Raw genomic sequence first — 12,874 nt, forward strand, 5'->3', positions numbered from 1 at the left:
AAAATTAGATAGTTCAGAAAAAGTCTAAAAATAAAGCAATACAATTTAGATGAATAATTATCTTTAAATACAGTTATATTTACTAGATATAACAAGGATGTATTTAAATAATACAAATTTGAATTCAATTTGCTAATATGACAAACACTAAACAAATAGGTTAAAGATTCCTCTTGTTTTAATAGTACGTCATCTCTTTCTTCTGTAATAGTGTATTAAAATTTACCAGAACACAGTTGTCTCTAACATTACTATCTTTGAACCCATTAAGAAACACATAATTTGTCTATAGTCTCAATAAAACAATTTGAATAACATCAAATTTCTATTCAGAATATAGCCAGTGAGAGCACTTCCTATTGTCAAATTAAGTCCTAGAAGTCACTGTATTTAAAGCACCTGATGTGTAATCTTTTTTCACATCTCATTATTCAGGTTGGCCACACATCTTGAATACATGTTCCCCTAACTCACTTCTTTTATTACAGTAATTCACCAGCATCACAAAATGACATATTATCTTTAAATATTTCTCACTCATACTGATTGATGAGGACATCTTCCCTCTGATTTTGCTGCAGGTATTTTAAAATACACGTTTTTTTCTACTTTGGAGGACTGTCTTTCAGAGTGAGTTAAGAAATTTGTAATTTTATTATTTCAATATTATTTCAGAATAAATCTGTTAGTATCAGATGTATTATTTCCACACTGAGATATATTATTCTAAATATCTTTTCCCTTTGGGAATAATTCATTTAATATTTTGAACAATCTTGCACAATCATTGTCATCTTTAAAAGGCAAAGAAGCTTATTCCAACAACCCAGTGCAAACATCAGGTTGGTGAAAACTGTAATAACTCTCAAAATATTGCTAAACACATTAAAATTATTAACATACAATCTATTTGATTCAAAACCAGTGTATCAAGCATCTTTCTTTAGGCAGTGAAATGTTTGCTATGGTAAATATGTAAATACATAAATTCTGTTAACACATGGAAATTCAGAAGCAGAAAACTCAAGAAAACCAAGCACAGTTCCCCTATGGCAGGTAACTCCCTAACAAAAGACAAAACCACTATTTAATCTTTTCAGCAGAAATAAGCTCTAGCAATGTAAAGGCTCTGTTACAGCATCATCTATGTATGCTAATCTGTCAAAGAACCCTGCAGTCTACAACAGCTGGCTTCACAATATGCTCTACAAGTGGAAAAAAGGATATCCCACTTTTTGGTGCTCCTTCTGTTGAAATGATGATGCTACTAATGTACTTTCACAAAGCTCAATAGCTGGCATTCAGAACTTCCTGCAAAGACCTGGGCTGTTTCCAATAGACTTAAGGCCAAAGTACATGCCTGTGAACAAGCTGGAAGCCTTTAATGAAAAGTAAGACATTAGGAATCTCAATTATTTGGCTTCTTGTACACAAGGGAAGGTTCTAGTTTTCAAAAACAGATTCACTCCTGAAGTGAGAGATGCGAACATATTGTAAGTAAGGTATACAGCCCACGTGAATGATTTCCATCAGCCTTGTGAGGGTCATCCAAGACACTTTTGCATAATGTTCTCAGTAACAGTAGCACTTAGTAGCATGGCACAGACACCTGAGCGGTTCTCCACAGTCAGCTGGTTCAGCTGCTGTGCAGCAAAAGCCAACACTGGCAGTAGCGTAAAGGAAATAGAAGTAGTAGAACCAGGGCAGAAATAACAACCACAGGGAGGCAACAAAGGAGAGTTAAAGAATAAGGAAGGTGTTGTAACGAGGGGGGCAAAGGATTAAGAACTATGTCCTATTAGTACTGGCACAGCATGTTGCTTGTTTATTTCAACTGAGATGAAACCATAGTGAAAATCCAACAGTCAGAGAAAAGCTTGGTATGCACTATTGATAAAGATAAACCCTGCAGATTAAAATGGACAAAATTAGTAAAAGTTAGTGCAACCTCAAATTTTTACTTAGAACCGCTGTCACATCATCTAATCATATGAACTTACCTGTCTAGGTTGAAGTACTAGGCTCCTCGTGCAGGAAAGGAGTAAAGTGGGCTGCTTCATAGGACAACTTTAAGATCATTTCAGTAAATTCAGATGATGCCCTATCAATGCCTTTCCCTCTCTGCTTACGGAACCTCAATCCTAAATTAGGGGCCTAAAGTTATGGGAACAGCTCCTTTAGAGAAAGGGCCTAAGGTAATTGTCCAGGACTACCTGAACAGAATTCTTACCTATTCTGAATTATTCTCCTGATCTCAACACAAATATTATCAGATAAAAGTCAAACTTGGAAGTTTTGTATGTTTACTGGGGGAAACCTCTTTGAAACATTTCTCTTTAAATACGCATATAATTTACATAAACATATGACAAAATTTTGTTAAAAAAGCAAATAATCTGGGTTGTTTGCAAAATATTTATGTCAAACAATGGTACAGTTCTGTTTTGATTAAGAATGGTGAGAAACAAATAAACGTGCCCTATGGGTAATCAGTCCTCTTAAGTTATACAGATCCCTAAATTTAGCTCACTAAATGAACTAATTTTATGATATTTCCATTAAAATATATCATCTTGCAAATAACTCTCCCAGACAGATTCCACACAGCTGCTTTTCCCATCCTTCTTCAAAGATTTATCACAGAAGCATTTGGTGCTCCAGCATAGAAGCTGAAAACTATTGTATTCCACTTACACAATAATTGTTGCATACCTATTTTAGTATCGAGATAATTCTCAAAACTTGTTTTTGCTGAGATTACCACAGGAATCTCTTGATTCGTAAGCAAGTTCACAGCTGTCACAGAAGTAAGAGAGTCTGAAAACAAATGATCATGGTAAGTAAAATATGGCAGAAGATATGCTAAGAACATTACTTACTATTAAAACTCAGCTTATACAATAAATTTATATTACAATTTTTTTAAAAGAAGAAAATGAAAAACCTAAATGCATTTCTAAAAAGTTCACAGGTATTAAAATCTTCACTAACTGATACGTTTTCATGACTAGAAAACATAACAAACACCTGAATTTGAATAAGAAGCAAAGTGAGATTTGGATTGAAATTCAAAAAAAAAAAATTGAGTCCTTGACCAAAAGGCAGGCTTGCTTCAAAGTTGCAAGAATTTACTCTATTAAGTTGTGAACTGCAGAGTCACAAGCATTATTTCAAAATTCAGCAAAAACATTCAGTTACTCAGATGAAACAGATGGGGAGCATAGATATACTTATGACTTGCTCTTCTACACAGCAGTGACCAATGTAAGAAGAAAATCTAAATAACTCATTGATTTCAAAACAGAATATTCACATTGATATTAGAAATTGGCTTATATCAATCCTGGAATGAAACGTCTACAGGGAAGGGGGAGACAGAGAAATAGAGAATGAAGGGTGAGAACAGTGATAAACTAAACTGACATTGTGTTACTTTGCTGGCCTGATAAGAAGAAGATCTAATCCAAAAACTCTAAACTTGGGGGACTCAAAACGCAAATCTCAATTTGGACACATTTCTAAAACTGTAGTGCCTTTACAGCTTAAAGCAGCTCCCAAACTTATATGTAAAGAGCTAATGCTTTTTAAACTCAGTCATGTATGTTAACAATTGCACATCATGCTATGCAACAGTAAAGAAAGCCAAAGGTTCTGTGCTAATATGCCTGTTCTTGGGAAACAGAGTCTCGGGACTTTTAGTAGTCAGTGAAAGTATAAAAGGCCTCACTTTTAAGATCTAATTTTAGAGACTTACATACAGTAGATGAAATTAATTCTTATTTTGCAGGGATGGGGCACAAAATTGCTGCTTCAGGGATCTGACTCTACGTGATAACAAAAATACAGACCACTATGGAGTCTTCTTTCACCTATCTTTGTGGAAAGCCAAGGAAAATAGAAAAAAGGCTTGTACTGCTATGCACAAAGTCTGCTTGAAATAAAATAACAGTACATTACAGAATAGGGTTACTATATCTCATCAGTCTTTTTAACACAAACAAAATACTTAGTTACTTTGACTACTATTTTTTAAAATTTCAGGTCTCTAAGATATCCGTATTCTAGAGCAAATTTCTTATGTTCAAATCATTGCACTTAGCTTTCCTGCTGTTTAAAAGAAGTACAGAGGAAGTACTTTCACTTTTTTAAAATAAATAAGCAACAAGCATCGTGAACAGGAAGCAGAGTGGGTAGGGCAGTCTACTTTTAAAAATAACTTCTCTCTTCCACACAGCATTAATTTTGATTTTATGCTGGAACCCAAACTAGTAATTCTCCAGTTTACAAAGACATTCTTTCTTTTACTCATCTGCTCACATCTTTATTACAATAGCAGTAAAGAAATGAAACTACAGTTACAAATGTAAAAGAATGTATGTCTGGTATTATAACGAGTTAATGAACAATATAAGGGTCAAGTCTTTATTTCAGACACCTCACACTGGTAAAACTAGGAGACTTACCAGATTCTAGGTTAACATATATTTTTCTTGGATAAAAAAATGAGTTTCTGAAAACTGGTTGCTCACTTCTATTTCAATGATAATAGCCCTAATGTAACAGAGAAGGATAGCTCTGATAAAATACAGATCTATACTCAAAGAGTACAACTATAAGAACCTTAAATTACTTTGGCATACTACATCATTTTTTCTCACCTAGAAAACATAAGAACATATCATTCTAATTATTTAAATGACAACATACAGTGAAAAAAGAAAGGACAAGAAAGCAACAAAAGGGAAAGAAAGCAAGACTACCTCAGCTGAAAAGAAAACAACAGAGATAAAAATATACATATTTTATTATTGATGATTGTTTTTATCTAGTTAATGATGAAAATATGGTCTATCCAAAGCCTACATTTCTTTTGACTTCGCGTCTACATGTCATTGTAGACCCTTCATAAGTAGTATGGCTGAAATGCAAACCCAAAAGACCATGTAGGAATTCTCCTCTTTTATGTTCTCTTCTTTGGAAAATATCATTCTGTGCCTTTGAAATGCTCAAGGAACTGTACAAAGTATCATCCAATTTCAACTGAAGAATGCAAGTAAGTACTTCTACAAGCAGCAGGAGTACACAACAATAGTAATGATTCTGGAACTGTTTCCATTTCAAAGCCACATTTTCAGTGTCTTATGGCTGTTATTCTGGATGAAATTATTTAACATTGCTCAGCCAAAAGGTGAAGTTCAATGTTAACAGAAACCAAAAAATGCCTTTCAAGTATTTCTTTGCAAAATTAATATAAAATTATGCTGTTCGCCTTACTAAAAACAAGTTTTGCACTTAAAGCAAAAGATGTATCAAAGGTACAGGCACATACATGAATGTGCATTTCTGAGGACAGAGCTTTGATTTTCTGAACTAAATGAACTAATAATTTATTATTTTGTTCCTTAAGCTTTGCTCAGCTCTGAAACATTTTTTTCTGCTACCAAGCAAACTTTATTAAGATTATAGAAACTAAACATTCAAAAATAAAGCAGTTTTTTAGCAACTCCAATAATTTTCCATAAGATTCCTATTTCATTTTCTATTGATACTGGATGTCATATGGACAACGAAGCCACATTTTTAGCCACATTTTAGAAAAGAACACTAGCCTGAAGTGGAAAAAAAAACATATTTAGTGCACTTTGTATTAACTCTAGTAATTTTCAGGTTTTCCAAACAATAAAAAATAGTAGGCCAAGGATGCTGAGTACAGAGTATGTGGTAGAAACATACAGGAAACCAATTAACACAAATTAATGAAAAGAATTACCTCTTAATTGTATGTGTATGCCAGGACTTACTATAGGGCTACTCTGAATTTACTTAATTGGAATCTTGTATTAAATGTGGATCTCTACAGCACAGTATTACTTTGCTATACATCAATGATCCACTCTGCTATGCACTAATCATCTGAAGTCCTCTACGTAGTCTCTATATAGGGAAGAGATCATTGCTCGTGCAAGAGCTAGTTCCACAGTCTGTGCTAATGACAAATTACCATACAGCAGTGAGATGTGCAATGTACTCTCATAGTCAGATTTTGACTACTCACTTCTATCATATGAGGAAACAAGAATCTGTTCCATTACTTTTATATACTGTGGAGTTTTACAGATATTATAAAAAGTAAGAATTCGAACATAGCTACTATTACCATATCTGAAGTCAAGATAGGCTTTTGTGATACAATCTGACATGTACAAAAGATGAAAAGGAAATGTTCCCTCTCAACAGGAACAGTTTATGCTCAGCTGGACTCACATTTTCTGAAGATCATTCTCTAAGACTGATACTCTTTTGCAACAAAGTGCAGAATGAGAAAAATATCACCTTTCCCTGGGATGAACTCCCTCTGAAAGACTTCCTTCAGAGTGCTATTTCCATGCAGCAGTCTATGACTTGGTAAGATATATAAATGGGAAGCTCCATAAATGGCTTCAGGAGTGTACGTGTAAGCTGCTAGCTTCTCTCCTGTTACTTCACCATTAACCTGAAAAAAAAGACGAAAATGTCCCAGATGTTTTTTTCTCCATTAGAAGTATAGTGGTTTTAAATTTCCCTTCCTACTTCTGCAGTTAACAAATTTACAACACTTTGTAGAAATATGTAATTCTAAATACCAAAGCCAGACACATTCTGTTGCCTGCGACAATGTACTAAGGCTTCCCTTCCGTCTGCACCTCCACGTGCAGGGACATATGGGACACATACACGGTATATAGTGCCGAAATGCCACTTTAATGCTGCGCAACAAGGCTACTTATACCCATACACGCGACCACCCCGTATACCCGTGACCCCCCCGGCTCCTCCCCAGGTGCTCACAGGCACCACCCATCCCATTTTATCCCGTACATTCCTACTACATGAAGTCTCCAGAATCAAATTCTGACAAAAATGTACTTCTAAGACATGTAGAATTTTGCTTTATAATTTATTTAAGTAAATAAATATAAGTAAATAAATATTGTAAAATCATGTGTAATATGTCATTGCACTGTAGAGCCAGATTCATTCTCTAGTTAAGTCATTCTATTCACTTTTAATATACACGTCCTGTTTCTGATGAATGGCAATAGCCAAGCTCACCTAAATGAGATGCTGCCTCTGAAATTTAAAGAGAACTTTAGATTTTTTCAGCTTTTGGGCTTTCTACCACACTTCTTTGATGAAGTCAATGTTGCAACTTATGTACAGGAATAAATTTATAAAAGCTGGAAAAGTTGGCACTACATTAAAGAAACTGGACATAGAAGTAATAAACCCAGAAGGCTGCTTAAGAATTACTACTTTTATATGTTCCATGTGAATTAACTGTGGAGTGCATGGGGGTCATCGGAGATTGTTCTACAGCAGGTATTGATATACATTTTCAGAAATAATTGATAAAAAACAACTTATTAGCTGGCATGTATTTTTGCACTAATACAGTTTTCATCCAGTTTTTCAGCTGAACACACAAATGCTTTCCTAAGCAGGACAAGAGGGAATATTACTCCAACAAACAAATGTTCTTCAGGAATCAGTGCAGGTCTGGGCATGAACATGTAATATCCTTTTGTAGGTTTTAAGCTTTTTAGATCTGAAAATCCATCCCATCATGCATTTCAGGGGTTGTCTTCAGCATAGACAAGACAGCAGCATCGAAAATTCTGACTCACCTTCAGCAAGAAGTCAAAAGAACATCCAGCACAGTCACCTATCCAATTTGCTTGCATTTCTTTTATACCATACCACTCAGGGAGGTCAGACAAAGCATCAAACATATCCTGATGCAATAAAAGAAAAAAAATATGATGTTCAGCTTTCATAAGCATGAAAATTAAGATTATGGGTTTAATTATAACTAACAGAAAAACAGTAAGGTGCTGGTAAAAGACAGGAAGAGATATTTTTATACTGCCTCAAATTAATCTCTTTGAGAGTAAAATTAACACGGCACATGTCAGAGGTACAATGTGTCCCACAGATACCCTATTGTTACTAAAAGAGGACATAATTTTGAACAGACTGAACCTCAAGCACAGAACCCATGAGTGAAAATAAACACAGAAAATATTCCTAATGGGTGTAAATTGTAGGAACTGCAAGCAACCTAATTAGCTGAACACAACTACAGATAAATAAGACGTGCTTTCAGGTATGACGGCTACAAATGTATTAGTTGTTCTAAACAATAGTTTGGAGATGGCAGTCAGACAAAAGCAATTACGTGTCCTAAAATTTTCAAGCTCTGACTTAAAATGGCAAGACATTATCCAGCTGCCTATCCACTTTTCATATTTCTTACCGATCTTTTATCGAGCACAATAGGCTGTAAAACTGAGGAGGATCTTCAGGTTGATGTGATGCCATACAAATAAGAAACCGAACCATAATAATAAGGGTTTACATTACATTCAAAATATAATTAAATTAGAACAGCTTTGAAAAAAAGAGCAGAGCAAAAATGAAATGTTGGCTCCTTTGTTTGCTAGTATGTCCCACAGCCAGACCTATAATGTCTATGAACATCTATACTCAGCAAGAGACAGACCCATACATTCATGTGCTTTCTAATGTATGGTATGGAAGCATGATGGACTACTCCAACTACTATTTGCCTAAAAAATTTGAGCCAGTACTTAGGAAAATAAATCTATAGAAAATTAAAGGAGAAGAGGTACAAAGGGTTAGATAACTTAAAGTTCAACTCAATTTTCACTTCAAAACACTCGAAACTTTTATAATGAATATTCCGTAACTGTCCAAAATCTTTACTTTGGCAGAAGTACAGCTAGAGGCATGAGTCACTAGGACAGATGGTAGATATGCTGAACAATTACAGTTAAAATCTCAGAATAAGGCAACATGTTGAGTATGCTGAGTAATTTTTTCATTATCTATGACTCCAACATCAAACATACAAGCTCTTTATTATCTCATTAACTGCTAGCAACCCACAAAGATGGACACTATACACTATATGCTGCTCAAATTAAATAGTTGGAAGGAGGATACTTAGTGAATATAAAATTCATATTAGTAAAATGAGATGCATAAAAGATGTTTAAAGGATTACATTCTAGTTAACACTCTGTCATATACCCATCACTCAAAGTAAAATAAAGGACATATAGTTCATAAATCATACTATTACATCACCATTTGTGATTTAGATAGGTTTCTACATCATTAAGAATCAAATTCCTTCTCTGATGATTTATAAATAAAAGTAAGGTAAAGTTTTGGAAGGTTTATAATCATACTGTAACTATGATGAGCTTTAGTTCACAACTGCAAGTGTACTGCATCACAGAGATTGCTCAAATCTCCTTATTCTCATTAATTTAAAGGTCTCAGACACAACTGAGACTTATTTGCTGTGAATAATCCATGTATAAATATATCTACCAAACAATAAGAAATATCTCGTTATATATACTATACTTGGAGACATTCTTTGGAAGAATTTTATGCAATTTAGAAAGTATGAAATTGGGCCAATACACAGAACTGGTTGGACACATTAAGCAGATTCTTATAAAATCTCTATTTGGACATCCTTCCTTATCTACATTTCATTTTTGCTGGCGGAAACATTGAAGTGTGCATGTGCTCCACTGAAACTGCATGGCCTGTAATTGCTTGCCAGAAAAACTGCCTAGATTTTTCACTGTAGGATTAATACATCAAGATCCTTAATACCAGTATGTTAACGATTTTAACTCTACTTAGCAGGCTTGATCAGGAGCTATAGGCTATCGTTCGTCTGAGCCCAATTATTCTCTTCACAATGCAATTGCTTCATGCAGTTAAACACAATGTTTAAGAGCCAAGAGAGCCAACTTTGCTTCACCTGAATTAAGATAACAAAGCTTCTTCCATGTTGTGTCACAGCCTAGCAGAGTTTGGAAACAATAACCCTTCACACCTTAATGTGTACATGAATAGTTGTATAGTGCGACCAAAAAAAAAAAAAAATCAACATGGAATTATGATTCTGTGTTCTTTGTACTCAACACACTGCTTTGGCTTCTTGTCAAGGCTATGAACGGCAAATGAAGTAGGAAAACAACAACATGCAAAACACGATCACTTTGTATAGCGTGATGAAGGCAAAAAACTGTACAGATGTACACATAAATCATTATAGTAACTGTTACTGGATGGTAAATTAACCTAGGATAGACACTAACAGGAAAGTAGAAAAGCACATTAATCCTTGCACACATTGATGCACTTTTACATTCACCTGTAAAAATTTATATTCTGTGCAAATGAGGAGGCTTTTAAAAACTGTTTAAGGGAAAGTGAAATTTTTTCATCTTCAATTGCATTACACTCTAAAAAAATATAAATATATGCATAGACTGTTTGGTTACGTGAAACTCTTTAAATTGAAACTGACCTAAGCTAGCACATACCTTCTGAACAGTACAAACTATCTTTTGAAATGTTAAATATTGTCTCCATGAATCTTGCTTCCATTTTCTACTTTAAAAGTCACTGATGTATTTGGTAAAAACATCTTTTGAATTAAGTTAGTTTGATTAATCTTGCTGCCAATTATTATTTTGCAATCACTGGTACGATTCCTTAGACCAAAATTCTGATTCCTGAAGGTATGTACATAGCCCAAGAGCCTGAGCTACAAGATCTGGTGACTCGGTAGTACAGAAAAAGACAAACAACAGGAGATTGAAGAAGATGTTGTCCTCCTGAACAACTGCCATGTGTATCGAGGCCCTGCTTCCCAAGATGTGGCTGAACATTGTTTGCTGATGAGAAGTAATAGAATAGTTTTCTCTCTCTTTGATTTCACATGGCCTTTGCTTTTTTTTTTCCCCTTTCTTTTTTCTTTAACTAAATTATCTTTATCTCAGCCTGCAGTCTTTTTTTTTTTCCATCATATTTTCTCCCCCCCATCTTCCTTTGAGGAGGGGAAGTGAGAGAGGTGTGGCAGAGTTTAATTGGCCATCAGGGTGAAACCACCACAAGTATAAATACATTCTGGCAGTCTTACAGATCTGAAAATAGACAGACTCAGGAAAAAAAAAAGTGTGAGAAATCAAAGCTACATTTAGGGCTAAGAACATCCTTCAAGGCACCTATATCTTTAGGAAATATTGACTTAGGTGCTGCAGAAGTAGAAGATAAACTAATGCTCCACAGGACTGTTTTACTCTTTCAAAGCAACTAGAAAATTCTGGTGTAGCTAAAAGACGAAAGTCAACCAGTACAGATGATCAGAGAGTCATAAAAACAAGATGAGTTTGCTGTAAATTCATCATGGGTAATGATGACCAAGTCCAAAACTAGAAATGAGGCATCCATAAAGCGGATAACCAATTTCACATACCCCACTGTTTGGTCTGTTGAAGATTTATGGAGAGACAACTTTTAGATACTTAGTAGTCTTCAGACAAAAGAGAACATTAAAACCAAACAATAGAAATGTTTTATAATTTCCCAAGAGGATCTCACTTCCAAAAGTTCCCCTGCTTGTAGTTCAAACAGGGTGGATTCTAATCAGCACCTAAAAAATTCACTCTCTGACTTTGGGAAAAAAAATTTTGATATGAGCCATGCCTGCCATTAATTTCATACAGAATAAGAGTATTTCAGCTTCTTTGTGGTAATAAATGCAATAAAATGAAACATTAGATATAAAGTTATAAAGCTAAAAATTTACTCTGATTGAATTCACTCTGATGAAGTTTCACAAATTTGCTTCTTAACATGAAGACTAAAATAAAAACATTGCAGAAGGTTTCATTTCAAAAGCATTCAATTAAACAGCAAAACAAAATTGTCTTTTACTAAACAAAATTAAAATTAAAAGCAGAAGCATTTTTTTAAGGAAAAGTAAAAAAAAAAAATTCAAGATCTGTTTGGATTAAAACAAAATTATTCACTTTGTTTTACCAAGCTCCCAAAAGAGTATCGAAATATAAACTAAAGATTACACAAAATCATTTAATAAAACTTAATATACTAACAAAAGTACAGGAAATTAAATTTAAGCTGCCTACTATTTTATTTTGCATTCTATTGCACAGTTCCAACTGTGATTATGTGGTACAGCTTCTGCTAGTAGTTTTAAAAGTCTTCTTGTTTTGCTTGTTTTGTTGGTGGTGGTAGGCTTTTTTATTTGGCTATTTTCTTTTTACCTTCAGCAGTTACTGTCGGTAATGTCATAGGTTACCCTTGACTCTTATTTCCCAGATGTGAAGGATATTGAAAACATATATAAAGTAATAATTGGAGTGTGTCACGAGTCATAAAATCTTTACACCTGCAGGGACACACAGGAGAAAGCTCTTGCCAAACAGGCGTTTGCATAGTTATGGTGACTGTACGTGAAAGCTTTCTCTGCTCTAGCCCCTCAAGTCAAGGGTCAACCTACAGTGAGGGGTCATTTTGGTCCCCAAACCGGTGGCCCTAAGTTCCGGTGGGTTAGTAGCAAAGGTATAAAATCAAGTGTGGTGGTCAAATGGAGAGATGCAATCAAATGGGCCTGCTGAAGGTCAGCATGGAAGAACAGTAGTGTAGCAGGCTGCCTCTCGCAAGGATTCAGCAGGAAGCTACAAAGAAAATGGTCTCTGGCGTTAGAGAATCACCAGTGGCAGCTATGTACCTGTGTCGTCTGTCTGCTTTGGGAATCCCTCGGCAGCAGTTTGGCAGAATAAGGAAGGAGGACGGGCAGGGGCGCAGCAGGCTAGTTCAGCGTATATTTGGAATGGAGTAGAGCTGAGCTGGGAACTCGGTGATGGGTTCCCTCTTCCCTTCTCCTTGCCAAGACGTCAGTTCTTCATGCCTACCTGGACACGAGTGATGTATTCCACTGTGGCCGCACAGTGTGAGTGCAGGCCTGTGATCTCCGTGCATG

The 12,874-nt window shown here is 35.1% G+C and overlaps 1 protein-coding gene across 1 annotated transcript in view; it reads right to left on the reverse strand.

Moving 5' to 3' along the window:
* Positions 1 to 12,874, reverse strand: part of LARS2 (leucyl-tRNA synthetase 2, mitochondrial) — a 93,136-nt gene that overhangs the window by 40,701 nt on the left and 39,561 nt on the right. The window contains exons 8-10 of the mRNA XM_021386851.1: positions 7,665 to 7,772; positions 6,334 to 6,493; positions 2,713 to 2,817 (exon numbers count right to left, since the gene is read on the reverse strand). Coding sequence (XP_021242526.1) covers positions 2,713 to 2,817; positions 6,334 to 6,493; positions 7,665 to 7,772 — 373 coding nt within the window. The remainder of the gene's footprint in view (positions 1 to 2,712; positions 2,818 to 6,333; positions 6,494 to 7,664; positions 7,773 to 12,874) is intronic.

This window comes from Numida meleagris, chromosome 2 (assembly GCF_002078875.1).
Source record: "Numida meleagris isolate 19003 breed g44 Domestic line chromosome 2, NumMel1.0, whole genome shotgun sequence".
NCBI lineage: Eukaryota > Metazoa > Chordata > Aves > Galliformes > Numididae > Numida > Numida meleagris.